At 43.5% G+C, this 17,690-nt stretch overlaps 1 protein-coding gene and 1 non-coding gene across 2 annotated transcripts; one reads left to right on the top strand and one right to left on the bottom strand.

The window, feature by feature from the left end:
* Positions 1-4,101: 4,101 nt before the first annotated feature.
* LOC110147379 (large ribosomal subunit protein uL11-like) lies at positions 4,102-4,713 on the bottom strand. The gene has a single exon (XM_070461294.1). It carries the CDS (start codon positions 4,650-4,652, stop codon positions 4,155-4,157), a length of 498 nt encoding a protein of 165 aa, XP_070317395.1. The 5' UTR covers positions 4,653-4,713; the 3' UTR covers positions 4,102-4,154.
* A 4,939-nt stretch (positions 4,714-9,652) lies between these two features.
* LOC139032913 (U6 spliceosomal RNA) lies at positions 9,653-9,759 on the top strand. The gene has a single exon (XR_011485551.1). It is a non-coding gene; the product is annotated as a U6 spliceosomal RNA (small nuclear RNA).
* Positions 9,760-17,690: the final 7,931 nt, after the last annotated feature.

Genomic DNA, 17,690 nt, shown 5'->3' with positions numbered 1-17,690 from the left:
GTGTTTGAGTAAACAGTAGAAGAAGCGAAATTGCTGGGACCTTCTCCTCCCCTCCCCCACCTTCATTTCCAGAAATAGGCCATAAAACCCTCAGGTGAGAAGTGCCCTCCCCATACCTGGGAAAGGAGCATTCTTGTCTCTAAAGACAGAGGGACACCAAGAAGAATCCTAACCAACCCGTCTAGCTAAGTTTCCCCCAATTTACTCCAGTTAGACCTCGTGCTCTGTGACTAGGGCTTCCCAGGTGGCTAGAAGTAAAGACTCCCCCTGCCACACAGGAGCCTTGGGTTCAGCCCATCAGTCAGGAAGATACCCTGGAGAAGGAAACGGCAACCCACTCCAGTATCCTTGAAGGAAAGTTACATGGCTCAAAATAGCCTGGAGTTAAAACTCCCCTTGGGGTCCTCCCCACCATTCTATGCAAAACAAAGAACTCTCTCACCGGAAGAAAAAAAATGGACATTAAGGTTGATTATGCCCAGCTTCCAGACAGTCCCAGCCTCTGGCCGATCTCCAGAATTCCTTGCCCCAGCCACTTAAGAGATAACTTACCCGAACAACTTTGAAGAACAGGCCCCCTTAAGACATTTCCACATATATGCCTGTATACCCTTACTCTTTTCTTGGGTTGGTGCAGCAGCTCACTAATCTGACTGCTGCCCCTTCTCCCTCATTAAAGGTGATCTGTTCTTGTGAAGTGCTGGTCTCGTTCTTTCTCCGAACCTTGCCTTCTCTAATTCCCTTACCCTACAATCCTTGCCTGGGAAATCTCATGGACAGAGAAGCCTTGGGTGCTGCAGTCCATGGGGTCACAAAAGAGTCGAACAGGACTTAGCGACTAAAAAACAACTCCTTAACTTGTCCTCCACGACTGTCCACCTGTTGTAGCCACGCGTTCCAGGAAACAAACTCACTCAGAAGGACAATGCAGATAGTGGAGTGCACTTTATTACACCCCCGAGCCCAAGGCAGAATCTCCTCTTAGCCAAGGACCCTGACCAGTTTTTGTGAAAACCTTATATACCCTAAGTGTACGTGCCCAAACCCACCTCCCTAAATTCCCTGAAACTAGTCTGAACAAAGGAAAAGAAAGATACAATCAAAGTTAACCTGTGATTCATATGCCTTAAGCCTAGGTAGTTAACAGTGGACCCTTATCAATAGGCCTGTGGTCATAGGCCAGTAAGCATAATAGAATGTATGATTCTATTCAATTATACAGATAACTAGGGTATTCTTTTAGGTGGAGGAGAGTCTAGGTATAAGGCCTGGGGCTCTTCCTTCCAGGGGCCTGGTTCTCCAGTTGGTATGTCGTTTCCATAGATACTGGGCTCAAAGTCCACAGTCCGGCCCAAGATGGAGTCCTGCTTTCAAGGGGGAGCCTGTTCTGTTTCCTCTTTCACACCTTCATCAAACCTAGTATAAAAGTACTGTGTTCTGTCTCTTTAGGTCTTCATTTCCTTATTAAGGCTCCAGTGTCACATAAAACTTATATTAAATAAGTTTGTATGCTCTTCTCCAGTCTCTGTGGGTTCAATTTTTAGACCTAGAGTCTCTAAGAAGGTCCAGGAAAACTCCCCCCGCCCCCCGACACCTCCTCTCTCTCACCTTGGGATGTTTTTGGGAAACAGAATAGGCCCCATAGAGGGCCGAACCTTTTGATTTTGCAATACAAATCTGCGGGCTTTCTGATCCTTTAAACTGTAAACACATTTACCCTCAGGGTTAACTTTGAAGGTATATAGAGACAATCTCAGAGATGAAGGTGGTTTTAATTATTCTTGCCTATAATTTTTTATATACATTGATGTCAGATTCTGTTCAGACTTTGCAGTCACTTTGGTGCTGCCTGGCTTTTGCGTACATACTATCATGCTTACTTCGTATTATACTGTATTTTCCTATTGGTGTAGAAGGGCCTTTGGTTGGCGGGAATTGCTTTATTTCTCCTTGAATTTATAGACAAACTGCAACATCAGCTAATTACACACAAGAAAGCAGACTGTCAGGTGAAGTCACATGAATTTAAATGAATAATGCTTAGGAGAGAGAGTGCGACGGCTACCAGAAAAAAAGCACTGCAACTGTTGCCCACGATTTTGCACTCGGTGGCCTTTGTCTGTGCTCCTCCTGAGCTTGAATGGGGGACAGGAATCTGCTGTAATCCCCAGGCCTCACTTTGGAAGTGATGCTCATCATCGGATAAATATCTGTCTTATTGCCCTGAATGTGATTCTAGTATGTAAAAGCAGTTATTTCTGTCTGACATTCTTTCAAACACAAGCCGAGCACTTCCTCTGGTGTTTGTGAAAATATAACCTAATCTGAAGCTAGAGAAAAGGCTCCCTAGGTTGATTGTTTTGAGAGCAGAGCAAAATTTGTAGGCGAGCACGCCTCACCACCCCAGAATGTCTCTTTGACATGCGAATTATTTGTTTTTTTTTTGGTTTTTAAATTTTATTCATCTTGGGCCGTGCTGGGTCTCCGTTGTGCAGTGGGCTATCTCTAATTGTGGTGCGTGGGCTCCGCACTGCGTGGTTTCTCTTGTTGTGGAGCACGGGCTCTAGAGCTCAGGCTCAGTAGTTGTGGCACACGGACTTAGTTGCTCCGAGGCATGGGGGAATCTTCCTGGTCCAGGGATTAAATCTGTGTCTCCTGCATCAGCAGGCGGATTCTTGACCATTTGACCACCAGAGAAGTCCCTACAGATTATTTAGAATTGAAAACATTCAAAGTCCACCCAAAGACTCAAGAAGAAACATGGACCTTTTCCCTAACTGCTTGAAAGAATTTAGGTAGAAAGCCTATTCCCAGAGTGGAGCTCTTACCAGAGGTAACGGAGAATATGGAGTGGGCATGGTGGGGGAAACTCTTAGAGAGCAGAGTCCACTCTCTGTCTCATGGACTGCAAGGCCCCGCAGACATTTGTTTAGCAAACATTTGCTTTTCCATCTCAATGTCAATTGCTTTCCTCACTTTTGAAGTTCCAAACCACTACTTCTAAAATTCTCTTTTATCTTTACTCCCTTTTGCATTTAAGATTTTTAACCATTTTGGTGAGTTGCTCAGTTTTCCTGGGTCTTTCCATGTCATTGAACTTTTGTTTATTTTTCTTCTGTTAATCTATCTCATGTCATTTTTAAATATAAATTTGATATTTAAAAAAATTGATGTCTTTTAATTTTTATTTATTCATTTCTTGGGGGGGACTTCCCTGGTGGCTCAGATGATAAAGAATCTGTCTGCAATGCAGGAGACACAGGTTTGATCCCTGGTTTGGGACGATCCCCTGGAGGAGGGAATGGCAACCCACTCCAGTATCCTTGCCAGGAGAATTCCATGGACACAGGAGACTAACCAGCTACAGTCTGTGGGGTCGCAAAGAGTCAGACACAAGTAAGCAACTCACACACACGTTTTTTTGGCCATTCCATGCGGCATGTGGGATCTTAGTTCCCTGACCAGGGATTGAAGCTGGCTGGGCCTGCTGCACTGGGAGCTTGGGGTCTTTTTTTTTTTTTTTTTTTTTTTAATTGAAGGGTAATTGCTTTACAGAATTTTATTGTTTTCTGCCAAATATCAACATGAATCAGTCATAGGTATGCATATGTCCCCTCCCCGTTAGACCTCGCTCCCACTTCCCTCCCCATCGCACAGCTCTGGGTTGTCACAGAGCCCCGGTTTGAGTTCCCTGAGCAGTACAGAAGATTCCCCTTGGCTATTATTTTACATACACTAATATCTGGGAGCTCGGGGTATTAAGCACTGGACTTCCAGGCGAGTCCCATGTGTCATGTCATTTTAAGTCTTAGACCAGCTGGAGGAACCAAGAAGGGTAGAGGAAAACTTCTTCCTCCCTGATAGTCTCTAAGGTGGGCTGGAGAGGAGGAGGATTAGTCCGGACTCAGATGTGGCGGGGAGAGTACCACCACGCCAGGTTGCTCCCAGCCCTCTTTGTCCCTTGGCATCCTCTGTCGTGTTACCCTACCTAATGCCTGCCCGTGAAACCACTGAGAAAGGACCCAGGTTTCCGGGCTTACAAAGCACCTCGTCTCCTCTCCAGGCCATGCACACTCCTCCGTCATAGCTACAGATTCAGTCTTTTTTTTTTGGTTGTCAAATGATCCTTTATTTTTCTTTTTCCTTTGCAGTTCTTAACTAGCTGGGCACTCCACTGCACCACTGTTGATATCATCTAGGATGTCATGAGGGTGGCGGCCATCAACATTGCAGCCCACAGACTGGGCGGTCCCCAGGATCTCTTTAATGGTTCCAGAAAGTTCTCTAGCTAGAGACCGATGCCGCATCTGCTGGGCAATGTTGACGATCTCATCAAAAGTGATGTTTCCACTGTGCTTAATGTTTTTCTGCTTCTTTCTGTCCCTTGGTGGTTCCTTGAGGGCTTTGATGATCAGGGCAGAAGCAGAAGGTACTACCTCAATCTGGGCTTGTCTGTTCTGAATGGTCAGTTTCACTGTAATCCTCAGACCCTTCCAATCACCAGTTGCCTTGGCTATGTCATCACCAACCTTTTTTGGAGACAGGCCCAAGGGGCTGATCTTGGGGGCCAGGGCAGACATGGCACCGACTTCCCCACCGGTGCACCTCAGGTACACGACTTTGATCTCGTTGGGGTCGAACTTAGGCGGCATGGTGGAGGTGGCTGGTGTCGGATGAACCCGGATTCGGGATGACTGAAGAAAGTTGCACCTTCCCCTCCTCCTAGCCGAAAGCCGAAAGTACAGATTCAGTCTTATTTAACTACTCAAAGCTTACGCCCTCCAGTAGAGACACCTATGACAATGACCATGAATGGCTATGACTTCCTGGAATGAACTATGTGTCCTTGGACTTTTCTAACTGTCTAGACAGATAGTCATCTCCAGTCTGCCTTTAGTGAATATGGTTTTCACTCTAGGGTAGCCATCCACATTTTCCAGGACTCCCTCCTGGGATCCACAACCATCCTTGGGCGTGGAAGTGGTTGCTATACAAAGTATTGAGTTAGCCAAATACTGTAGGGTATTCCATCTTACAGAAAAAGCTGAATGGACTTTTTGGCCAGTCCAATACATGAAACTTTAGCTTCACATGAGGTTTCATTTCTGAGTTTGAGGAGTTCATGAACTGGTGAGATCCATATGGGATCTGTTGCTGCTAGACCAGATAAGCAAGTGAAGTAGCTCAAGTTTCAGCATTCTAGCAAACTAGATAAGGGTTGGATTGTATCCTGACCAAACTGTGTTGTGCTTAGAGTCACAATGGTGACAAGGTAGAACAGTCAGACTCCTATATATAGAAACAGGTCAAATGACTGTGTAAGGTGCCCCGACCAGCAGCCTGGAACCTCTGGTCTTATCTGCTCTGGGATCCCTTAATCCCTGGTTTTTGGGAGACTTTAGCTGTTCTTCTTATTCTTTTTTATTTTTATTTTTTAATACTTATTTATTTGGCTGTACTTGTTCTTCGTTGTGGCATGTGGGATCTAGTTCCCTGACCAGCGATTGAACGTGGGCCCCCTGAATTAGAAGTGATATAGTTAACTTCAGGCAGGTTGATAAGTAGTCCAAGGCTTTGTGTTAGCAGTCATGGGTAGGCCCTGTATTAATGATTATGTAGCAATAGTATATCTTGTTTGAAAGCATGTTTTTCCTTCTTAGCAGGAACTTGTTCCTGCTGGCTAATGTACTGATGTTACCTCAGGATGTATGCCTTGGGAAAGGGTCTGGTTAAACTTTTATGACCTTGAGATATTCTTTTGAAAAGTATATAATGCTCTACTCAAGATAATGATGGGGGTATTCTCTGTTATCCACTTCTGATGTTTATGTCAGCTGTCTTTCTGTTTTCTTTCTAGTAAAATGCTCCTTCCTTGTCACAAACCTCGAGTGGCCGCTGCTAACTGCCCAGCTCGGTTGAGGAAATTCCTCTTCCTCATCGGGCCGTGAGCTTGGGTACGATTATTACACCCTGACCTCATCTCATCCAGATGGGTTTCAGAAGCACAGAGTCTTAGCCATTGCACTGGCAGGTAAGTCCCTCAGATGTTAATTCTTTGGCTGCTCACTGTTTTAACCATCCTTCAGTATCTACTACAGCAAAGCCAGAGACTTGCTTTACAACCCTATGGGTTTGGCGGGTACAGGTACACGTCAGGTAGTGGATAGGAATAGGACACACAGAAACTATCCTTTGAAATCAAGGGGTGGACGGAGAGGCAAGGATTAACTTGTCCAGGTTCTGCTTCCCTGCAGACTGGCCTCCTAAAGACGAAGTTCGCTTCCTGTGGAAAGAGTCTGTTTGGGTTACAGAAACTGGTTAAAGCTGAGAGGGAAAAGAATAACCTTTCTGGCAGTGTCCTGATGTGGTAGAACAAGGCCGAGGTGGTCTGTCATACTAAATGACCCTATCTCCAAGACTTGGACCACAGACCAAGGTCATGTTAAAGGGAGGCTGGTGCATCCTTAGCCACAGAGCTGGTAAGCCAGGAGGTTAGGGTTCATCTCCTGGACCCTTGTCTGACTCTGCAAAGTCTGTTTTCTACTCCCTTATGAAAATGGGCATTGGAGGGGAGTGGGGTCACACAACTCCATTGCCCCGTCTCTGTTATTTCCTCCAGTAAACACTGTTCCGGGCCTGGTGTGGATACTGTCATCCCATATGCTTTACTGAAGTATAGTTGATTTACAGTATTATATTAGTTACAGGTGTACAACAGTGATTGAATATTTTTAAACTCTATTTAAAGTTATTGTAAAATAATGGTTATATTTCCCTGTGCTGTGCAATATATGCTTGTTGTTATCTATTTTTAACATAATAGTTTGTATCTCTTTCTCCCATACCACTCCCTTTATTGCCCCTCCCCCTCCACTCCCCACTGATAACCATTAGTTAGTTTTCTATATCTGAGTCTGTTTCTCTTTTGTTATATATATATTAGTGTGTTTTATTTTTTTAGATTCCACATATAAGTGATAACATAGAGTATTTGTCTTTCTCTGACTTATTCCATGAAGCATAATACTCTATAGGTCTATCCGCATTGTTGCAAGTGGCAGAATTTCATTCTTTTTTAGGGTTCCATTCTTTTTTAGGGTATATACACACATCACATTTTCTTTATCCATTCATCTCTTGATGGATGGTTAGGTTGCTTCCATGTCATGGCTATTGTAAATAATGCTGCTATTAACATTGGGGTATATATATCTTTTTGAAATAGTATTTTCATCTTCTTTGGATATATATCCAGGAGTGGAATTGCTGGATTGTATGGTAGTTCTATTTTTAGTTCTTTTGAAGAACTTCCATGCTGTTTTTGAACAGAAGCACTTTTACAGTTTTGTGTGCATGCGTGGTAAGTTACTTTTGTAGTGTCTGGCTCTTTGCAACCCTATGGACTGTAGCCTGCCAGACTCCTCTGTCCATGGGATTCTCCAGGCAAGAAAACTGTAGTGGGTTTCCAGGCCCTCCCTCCAGGGAATCTTCCTGACTCAGGGATCAAACCTGCTCTCTTATGCCTCCGACATGGGCAGGCAGGTTCTTTACCACTAGCGCCATCTGGGAAGCCCAGAAAGCTTCCCACCAATATTTAAATCTTTTGTCTCCATATGTTTTAGAAGGTAGAGGTACAGTGTTCGCAATTAAAAGTTAAGCTATTGTAATTGAATCCTGTTGCTTGTTGCCTATCACTCATTTCCTTCCTATTAGCATCAGTCCACTGAATTTTCTTAAACAAAATTAGCCAAACAGTTGAGGTAGGATTGAGACCCCACCTACAGATTTGGGGGTGGTACCTGATCAACTTCAGGCAACCAGCAAAAACTGTTTTATTTCTCAGGAGTCATGACTGTCTTAAGAATGTTTGTAGGGATTGTCCTGGTAGTACAGTGGCTAAGACTCCTCCTCCCAATGGAGACGGCCCGGGCTGGATCCCTGGTCAGGGAACTAGATCACAACTAAGACCCAGCACAGACAAGTAAATAATAATAATATTAAAAAAAAAAAGAAAGCAGTGGTCATGGAGAACTTCCTGCATCTGCTGTTTCTCAGGTATCAGCAGCTTAAGTTGATCGATATGTCAAAGTGATGTGTTTGGTGGTGCAATGTTCTGAACCCCTTCTTAGTCTTACTTTGAAGTCAGTTTTAGGGAAATTGAAGAAAAATAAAAAGAAACCAGGTCATTGGTGACATGGCTGAGCTGCTGTATCATTCTCAGCTAAATGCTCTCTGTTGCTGGGCTTATTAATTTTGTGGGGTGATATATCCTTATTAGGGGCTTCCCAGGTGGCATTAGTGTTAAAGAACCCACCTGCCAATGCAGGAGACATAAGAGCTGCAGGTTTGATCCCTGGGTTGGGAAGATCTAAGGAGAAGGGTATGGCAACCCACTCCGGTATTGTTGCCTGGAAGAATCCCAGGACAGAGGAGCCTTGACAGACTATAGCCCATAGGGTCACAGAGAGTTGGACATGAATGATGGCATTTAGCACGCATGTCTTTCTTATTGTTCAAGACAGTGAACATGGATGTCCACTGCTTGCTACTCAGAGGATCGTAACAGATACTGCCATTACATCTGATGCAATAACAAGAAAACCATTCAAAATAGACCAAGGAAGAGGCCAGAAGGGCAAGGATAGTGCGATTCAAATTTTGACATGTGCTGTTTATATGTTTATATCTATGTAACAGTAAGAGTCAAGAAATCCTGCAAATTGAGTTGTGTGATAGGAAAGATTTTATGTTTTATGTGTTAAAAAGGCCTTAATTTTCACATTGGACATCTTTACCCGAGAAATTGGGGTGTGAGAAGTGGCTGGGGAAGTGAAGAGGGTTATTTGTTGAGAAGATAAAAGTTGTCTGAAAATTGAGACAAAGCCAAGTTCCACTGTGCAGATAATAGATAACAGACTTGAGCAACTTGTCTACAGAAACGGAATTTTGTTGTTTGATGTCTTTGTTAATTGGTGGTTTTATCTGATTAATGGCCCTGCCTATGAAGTTAACATTTACCCTGAATAACTTAGTCATGAATTTTATTGCCTAACAATCTTTAACCATCTTTGTGGCTTAGACTCACAATCTTTAACCAGGTATTTCTTTCTAGAACCTGATCTTGCTCCTCCCCCTGTTTTTGTAAAAGCTCTCTGTTACTTAGTTGCTAAGTCGTGTCCAACTGTTGGCGACCCCATGGACTGTGGCCTTCTAGGTTCTTCTGTCCATGGGATTTCTGAGGCAAGAATACTGGAGAGGGTTGCCATTTCCTTCTCCAAGTGAATTCTCTAGCTTAAAAAAAAGCAAAAAAAAACACCAAAAAACAAAAAAACAACCCACAAAGAAACTGTGTGCTATCCAGTATAACCTTTCCTCCCAACCCTTTAGGCTCCAGACCTCTGAGTAGAGACATCAGAAAATGTGACCAAGTCATGAACTTTATCTCTGGATAAATAGAACTGGTTTTTAATTACTTGTTGCTTCACTGTGCAAAAAAGACTGGATAAACTTTCACCAAGCAGGGAGGGTAGGTTTAAGGTGGTCTGAATTGTGAGGAGAAGAAAAAAATCTTTTCCCTCTACCTATCTTAGGCGTTTTCAGCTGGGGCCCTGTAAACGAGGCCAACAAAAGATCGATTAATAAGGATCAGTCAGTGCTCACTTCAGCAGCACGTATACTAAAATTGGAATGATACAGAGAGGATTAGCATGGCCCCTGTGCAAGGATGACACGCAAATTTGTGAAGCGTTCTGTATTTTTAATCAAAACTACAATGAGATATCACCTCACATTGGTCAGAATGGCCCTCATCAAAAAGTCTACAAACAATAAATGCTGGAAAGGGTGTGGAGAAAAGGGAACTCTCTTACACTGTTGGTGGGAATGTAAATTGATACAGCCACTATGGAAGACAGTATGGAGATTCCTTAAAGAACTAGGAATAAAACCACCATATGACCCAGCAATCCCACTCCTAGGCATATACCCCGAGGAAATCAAAATTGAAAGAGATACATGTATCCCATTGTTCATTGCTGCACTATTTACAATAGCTAGAACTTGGAAGCAACCTAGATGTCCATCAACAGATGAATGGATAAAGAAGTTGTGGTATGTATACACAATGGAATATTACTCAGCCATAAAAAGGAACACATTTGAGTCAGTTCTAATGAGGTGGATGAACCTAGAAGCTATTATATAGAGTGAAGTGAATCAGAAAGAGAAAGATAAATACCATATTCCAACACATATATACGGAATCTAGAAAAATGGTACTAAAGCATTTACTTACAGGGCAGCAGTGGAGAAACAGACATAGAGGATAGGCTTGTGGACATGGGGAGAGGGCAGGAGAGGGTGAGATGTATGGAAAGAGTAATATGGAAACTTACATTACCATATGTAAAATAGATAGCCAACAGGAATTTGCTGTATGGCTCAGGAAACTCAAACAGGGGCTCTGAATCAACCTAGAGGAGTGGATTGGGGAGGGAGATGGGAGGGAGCTTCAAAAGGGAGCGGATATATTTATACTTATGGCTGATTCATGTTGAGCTTTGACAGAAAACAGCAAAATTCTGTAAAGCAATTATCCTTCAATAGAAAAAAAAAAAAAAAAACAAGGATCAATCAAATAGAACTGTGCTAGCATGCACACTGCACGTGTACGTGGGAGAAAGGTAAGTATCTCAGGGGGCTTCCCTGGTGGCTCAGTAGTAAAGAACCCACCTGCCAAGGCAGGAGATGAAAGAGATGAGAGTTCGATTCCTGGGTTGGGGAGATCCCCTGGAGGAGGCATGGCAACCCACTCCAGTATTCTTGCCTGGAGTATCCCATGGACAGAGGAGGCCGGTGGGCTACAGTCCATAGGGTCTTAAAAGACTTGGACCCAAATGAGCAATTAAACAATAACAACTAGCACAGAGGAGTGGTTAGAACTTGAGATCTATGTTCCTTAGTAGGGGAAACAGAAGTGGGAGAGTGAGTATCTATAGAGAAGAAAATGATGCTTTGGAAAGCTCGATGAGTCCTTAAAAGGTTAGATGGGAGACAGGACAGTCTTGTGACAATGTCTGTCTAGGTGGGGTACTGACTTCTCCCCTCAGGAGAAGATTCAAGGGGCTCCTGGAGAGGGGACTTAGGACAACTGAATTCTTTCAGGAGGTTCTACTTTTCGGTAGATGAGGGATTTCAGGAGCACAAATGTCTTCAGTTCAAAATGATGCTTAAGCCAAAGTGGAATGTTTCAGGGTGGCCTGTCTTGATCCCCTTCACTTGAAAAGATGTGGATTTCATTTTGGGAAGCCTTGGAGCATTACCTCGAGGAGGTAGTTAGTCAATTCTCCAAGGAGCTGAAATTGAGGTACAAGTTAAAAATTGTGTGACTGCTGATTGGCAAAAAGTAGTCAGATCTACGGCAGATTAATGTACTCACACCGTGCCCTCAGTAAAGTATGCTGCCTAAGCACAGAGAACTGAGTCTACGGCTGGCCAGACTCTCTACTCCCCAGTGTTCTCATCTGTGAAAGGGAATAACATTATCTATTTCATAGAGCTGTTTTAAGGGTTGACAAAGGCTCTCTCCTTGGCCAAATTTTAATCAGCTCCTCTAAACTCTCTTCCCAAGGAGAACTCAGTTTTGAGGCTCCCTTGTTCTTCTTGGCATGGCCCAGCCTTAGCAAAAATGCTATTAAGTCAGCTTAGCCAGCATCCCCCACCCTCAGCATCTGATCACCATGGATATCTGACCAAATTCCTCATCTACCCCCATCCCCCAGGTGATGTCTGACCACTAGGTGATGTCTGATCACTTTGCTCCACTTTCAGCAAGAATCCCATTAGGTTGTTTTAGGCAGAATCTCTAGTGTTTACTCTTAGTGATTTTCCAAGTCCCCAATCACCACCTTTCTCCCTGGCTAGGAGTCCCCACTGGTCCTTGTTGATTTCAGAATTGAGCCTGGTTCCACACAGAGGTCTCTTTCCCTCTGTTGAGATAGTTCTGAGTCAATCTTGTTTTAGCCACCTAACCCTACTACATTTTCTTTGAGAGCATTACATGAGTTACCAGATGAAACACACTTAGAATGGTACCTGGCACACAGTCTTAGTTCTGTTAGGAATTTTTCAGCCTCTCACATCAGTTTCCCAACCGATGAAAGTAAAGACACATCCTTGTTACTGAGGTCCAAGAAGCCGTGTTATTGCAGATCCCTGCTCCCTGCTCCCTTCTCTCTGAGCTGCTTTTCCCTGGACCATTCAGACCCCCTGTCCTCCTCTTCCTGCCCAACGGCCGAGGGGTCCTGTTTTCTATCCCAACACAGGCTCAGAGCACTCACTTATCTTATTCTACAATGATTCTCTCTTTCTCAAAGACATATGATATTTTTCAGCTCCTTGTTCCTCTTTCAAGGACCTTTATCTGCGCCACTCCCTTCCACCCAAGGTCAACCACATTTGTTATCTTCAGAGACATGCTTGTTTTCCATTTTCCTTGGGCAGAGCAGCTGGCCCCTAAATAAAATATATTCTCATGCAGCTTTAAGGAGAGAGGCTTGAGAGATGGGAGGACTGAGAATATGAAATCGGGGACCCCTTCTAATACGTCTTCAAAGTTCGGGGTCACTTGGAAAGCCAGGGACTTTATAACAATTCTGTATTCCTTTTTGAATTCTCATGGCTGACGAGGTTACCGATTTCTCTTCCCTCACTGGAGCACCATCCCAATCCTACCTCCGTCCCCAACTGCAGTTTTTGACTACAGATGGGTTTATACAGAGAACATCAGAATTAACAAAAATCTGTAGTTATGACCATTGTCAATAACCAGTTCTGGAGAGTCTCTGTGGAAAAACTCTATTGCCAGACAAAAAAACTTGGTTGCACATAGGAATTCAGTAGTGGCCATTTCAAAAACAAAGTCTATAGAAAGATATTAAAATAGAAGGGTATACACCATCACCACCACCACCACCGAACATATTCAAAATGATTTTTCAATGGAAAAGGATAGAAACACAAACCAGACTAGAGTAAGCAATAGATACAGAATTTTTTTGTCCACGTAATTGAGAAGTTGAGGGAGCCAGGGCAGGTGATGGCGTTAAGTCTGACACAGGAAGACGCATTGATGGGTTTTGTATCCTGGGCTCTGGGGGTGCTTGTTGCCTTGTGAAGAATGGAAGGGAACAGGGTGGGAGTCGGAGGCCTGCCTGCTCGTATCCACCAAAGGAGGCTGATTTCCGCTCATCTCAGCTTATTACAGCACTGGCTGAACTCATCAGCTCATGGTGCAGTTGTCCATCTTACTAAAGGAAATGATTGTCATGGCAACAAAAAAGGCACTTACAGCCCATCATCTTACTCCCTCTAGAAACAACCAGAGACATGTCACATCACACAGTTTTCTGCTCACAGACCATGCCTTTTCGCATTTATTGACTTGGTACAATACAGCCATTTTTCAGAAAGTCAGAGGCCGTTATCTTAAACATTCAGGTGCCAGGAAAGCTAGTTGTTCTTGTGAGCAGTGCATGAAGTTTTTCTAATTATAGCCTTTCTGGATTCCTTGTCCTTTCCTTTAAATAAAGCGTCTAGCCATATGCTCCATGAGTAGTATTCTAAGTTTTAGATATTGCCTCGTTTTCTTTGGAATCCGTCAATGTCAGAGCTTTTTAGAGTGTTATTGTAAAAATGTACCGAACGTTGGTTGAGAAATCTAGCTTTTCTGAAGATGAAGTGATTTTTAAAAGAGGTTGTGTAGGAGTCTGTGTCCTGTTTGCAAAAATAGTGAAATCAGGCCATTCAATTAATTCCCTGCCTAGAACTTTTTCAGCGTTGTGTTGCATGTTTTGCTTGGATTTATACACACTTTGTGTGCAGTTCAAAATTGTTTTATACTTTTGAGAAGTAAGGTCGTGGAATATTTCACTTGGAGACAGGTGGAGTTGGAGAAAAGGAGATAAATAAAACACATTGAATATATATGAGAACAGAAACTGACATAATTTCCTGTGCCTGAATTAAACCATACTGGGACCAGGAATGTGTTTCCATGTGTACATTAAATAACACAGAAACCAGGCATAAAAGAGTTAGCTGTTGATTCCAGGAAATGCTTGCTCTTAGAAGATAAGACTGTGAACCAGCTAAAATAGACTGTTCGTCACGGTTTGCTTTTAAGATCTTAGAATCACCGGGCCCACCTACCCAAAGCTATTATGTCACAAGCTATGCCCAAGGCTAGATGGTCTCCTACCTTGCAAAACTCACATTAATATCACCCAGCCCAGGCCCTAAAGTCCTGCAAATACCCTCTGCTGAAAAAGGAGATCAGAATATGATACCTCAAAATATGCCATTTTGGTATTTAGATTATTTTTCCATGAAGGCAGTTGAGTCAACAGATGGAGGAAGAGGTCTCCGCCCTCCCCTTATCTGACTGAAGCGCCCTTTGTGTGTGCTCAGTCGTGTACGACTCTTTGTGCCCCGTGGACTGTATCCCTCCAGACTCCTCTGTCCATGGGATTTTCCAGGCAAGAATACTGGAGTGGGTTGCCATTTCCTTCTCCAGGGGATCTTCCTGACACAGGGATTGAATGTGTGTCTCCTGCATTGGCAGGCAGATTCTTTACCACTGCGCCACCTAGGAAGCACTATAAGACAGGGTATACAATTTCCTCTGAGGATGGCACCCACCCCTTTCCCCCACTACTTGCAAGAGAAAAGCGACTCTTATCTCTGAATGTGGGGAGCATGTACCAAAGTGAGTTTGCATACATAGACCTCACTAAAGTAACTCCTGTTCTCCTATTAGTTCTCTCTGTTTATTTTCTAGTAATTTCCCCATAATTTATTGTCCCCTGAAGCCCAAACTCTCTTTCCTTTTTAAAAAGTGTACCTAGGACTTCCCTGGTAGTCCAGTGGTTAAAAATCCGCATCCCTGGTCGGGGAAGATTCCATTCGCCGTGGGGGCAACTAAGCGTGTGCACCACAACTACTGAAGTCCATGTTCTAGAATTTTTGAGCTGCAGCTGCTGAAGCGCAAGTAGGTAGAGTGCATGCTCCTCAACAAGAGAAGCCACTGAAGGGAGAAACCTGCACACCACAACTAGAGAAAGCCTGAGGGCAGCAATGAAGACCCATCGCAGCCCCCCAAAAGGATACATAAGTCCCTGAACAACTTCTCCAAGTTTTCACTTCTTTTCTGTGAACTCCCATGCTCTTAAATATTAGTAAAAATTGTGTGATTTTCCCCCCTACTAATTTGTCTTTTGCTAGTGCAATTCACAGGGCTTCCCAGGTGGCTCAGTGGTAAATAATCTGCCTGTCAGTGCAGGAGACTCAGGTTCGACCCCCGGGTTGGGAAGATCCCCTAGAGAAGGAAATGGTAACCCACTCCAATATTCTTGCCTGGGAAATCCCATGGACAGAGGAGCCTGGTGGGCTACAGTCCACGGGGTTGCAAAGAGTCAGAGATGACTTAGTGATTAAACAACAACAGCAAAGTGCAATTCACAGGCATCTTGATAAAGAGCCTAGGAAAAGCTTTTCTGTTCCAACACTAATTTCCCCATTTTGAGGTAATACCAAGACTCTTGTAAATGATACTCTCCTCTACTGGAGTACACCCAATCAATAGCTTTGCTTGATTGACAGGCTTTATCAGTCTTTGGAGAGTGGATCACCAGCATATATATATACTGTGTGTATATAATGCAATAAAATTCCCACCAAAACACTATGGTCCAAATGACCCAATTATGTAAATTGTGGGGTTGTGTGATTGCAAGAATAATGAAATTCCCTTTGCATGGTCAATTTTTCCATCTCAGTTGTGATCCATTTCCACTTACAAACATGACCTCACCTTACAAGCATGCTCAATGTTTCTCAATACTAAAAACGTGTGGCAGCTTGATTGCAAAAAACATCATAACTGTTTTATCTCTTCCTTTAACAATACCCTTTATAATGTGAGTCTGCAGCTCCTCCCATCAAGAGTTAGAGCCATTTGTTTCCCCAGCCTTTCCGACTGGGTTGGTCTGATGAGTGGTTCAGGCCAATGGAATGCAGAATTGAAGATGTGTCAGTTTTGAGCCTAGACCTTAAGAGGACCTTTCAGCTTTTGCTCTTTCTTCTGGAATCCCAACTCTGTCATATGAACAAACCCAAGTTAAGACAGCTGGAGAGTGAAAAACCTTGTTGGGAAATTTGAGGCACTTCAGCCTACACCCAGCCTGCCTCTTGTCATGTGAGAAAGCCCAGCCCAGATGAGCAGAGCCACCTACCCAACCCACACCTATCACTGATGATGTGTGAGCCTACTAAGACCAGCAGAACCACCCAGCTGACCTATGGATTCCAAATACCTATTGTTTTAAGTCATTGAGTTCTGGACTTGTTTGTTATGCAGCAGTAGCTAACTGGTATTGTGGCTGAAGCATACTGACTCCATTCTGTCAGTTTCATCTTTGGCCCTCAGTCCTACCCCTCTCCCTTTCTGCATGACTGAACTTAAGCTTGCTCATAAGGAATGTGCCCAAGCCAGATAAGTTTCCTGTCAAACTTTACTCTTGGCTTTTTCTGATATGGAAACTGGAAGAACGTCTTTGCTCACACAGATGATGAATGATCATGAGACCCCCCCAGGGGAGAAAAAATTCCCTAATTCCCATCATTGTAGACGTGCTTTTCCCTTAGTGTTCAGATTATATCTTCAACTTTGGCTCCTTTAAATACCACTGTATCCCTTTTAAAGGCTCAGAGTCCAGCTGTGAATGCTTCTGGATTGTCATCTGCCCAGTCCTGCCTGTATGTAAGTTAACCACAATAAACTTCATAATTGCACTTTATGGAGCTACCTGCTTGGTGTTTTGGTCCCAAATTTCCTTCTCAGTTTTTAGGATATTATTAAATATCCCTACCATTCAACAGATTCCTCTAGTGTGGCAGACATTGTTTATTGCCTAAAAACATATGTCTCCGTCTCTTCTTCCCAGCTAGCAGAGTGTAAATCTTGTTCAGATTCCCCTAGGGGAAAGGTAGACAGTGGCCAATCACATTATGCCACGTTGTTGGCTACAAACAGGAATGGCACGTGAACCGTCCTGGCTTCTCATGAGACGTTGCTATGGTCATTATGATGACTCAGAGATGAGCCTCTGAGACAAGATAGGTGTCTTAGTCTGTTTAGGTTGGGGCTTCCTTGATGGCTCAGGAGTAAAGAACTCGCCTGCAATGCAGGAGACTTGTGTTCAATCCCTATGTTAGGACAATCTCCTGGAGAAGGAAACGGCAACCCAGTTCAGTATTCATGCCTTGGAAATTTCATGGACAGAGGAGCCTGGTGAGGTCACAAAAGTAAGATACAACTTAGTGACTAAACCATCTTATCATCACCTATTTGGGTTGCTGAAATGAAATATCATAAACCAGATGGCTTAAACATTTATTTATGTCTCTTGGTTTTGGAGGCTGGAAAGTACAAATTCAAGGCTGAGTCAGTATCTATGAGAGTCAGCTTTCTCATTCATAGATAGTTGTGTTCCCATGTGGCAGAAGAGTGCTTTCAGGGTCCTCTTTTATAAGGGCACTGATGCATATTAAAAAGCAGAGACATTATTTTGCCAACAAAGGTCCGTCTGGTCAAGGCTATGGTTTTTCCAGTGGTCATGTATGGATGTGAGAGT

This window comes from Odocoileus virginianus, chromosome 33 (assembly GCF_023699985.2).
Source record: "Odocoileus virginianus isolate 20LAN1187 ecotype Illinois chromosome 33, Ovbor_1.2, whole genome shotgun sequence".
Classification (NCBI taxonomy): domain Eukaryota; kingdom Metazoa; phylum Chordata; class Mammalia; order Artiodactyla; family Cervidae; genus Odocoileus; species Odocoileus virginianus.
This window is presented reverse-complemented; position numbering and strand designations above follow the sequence as displayed.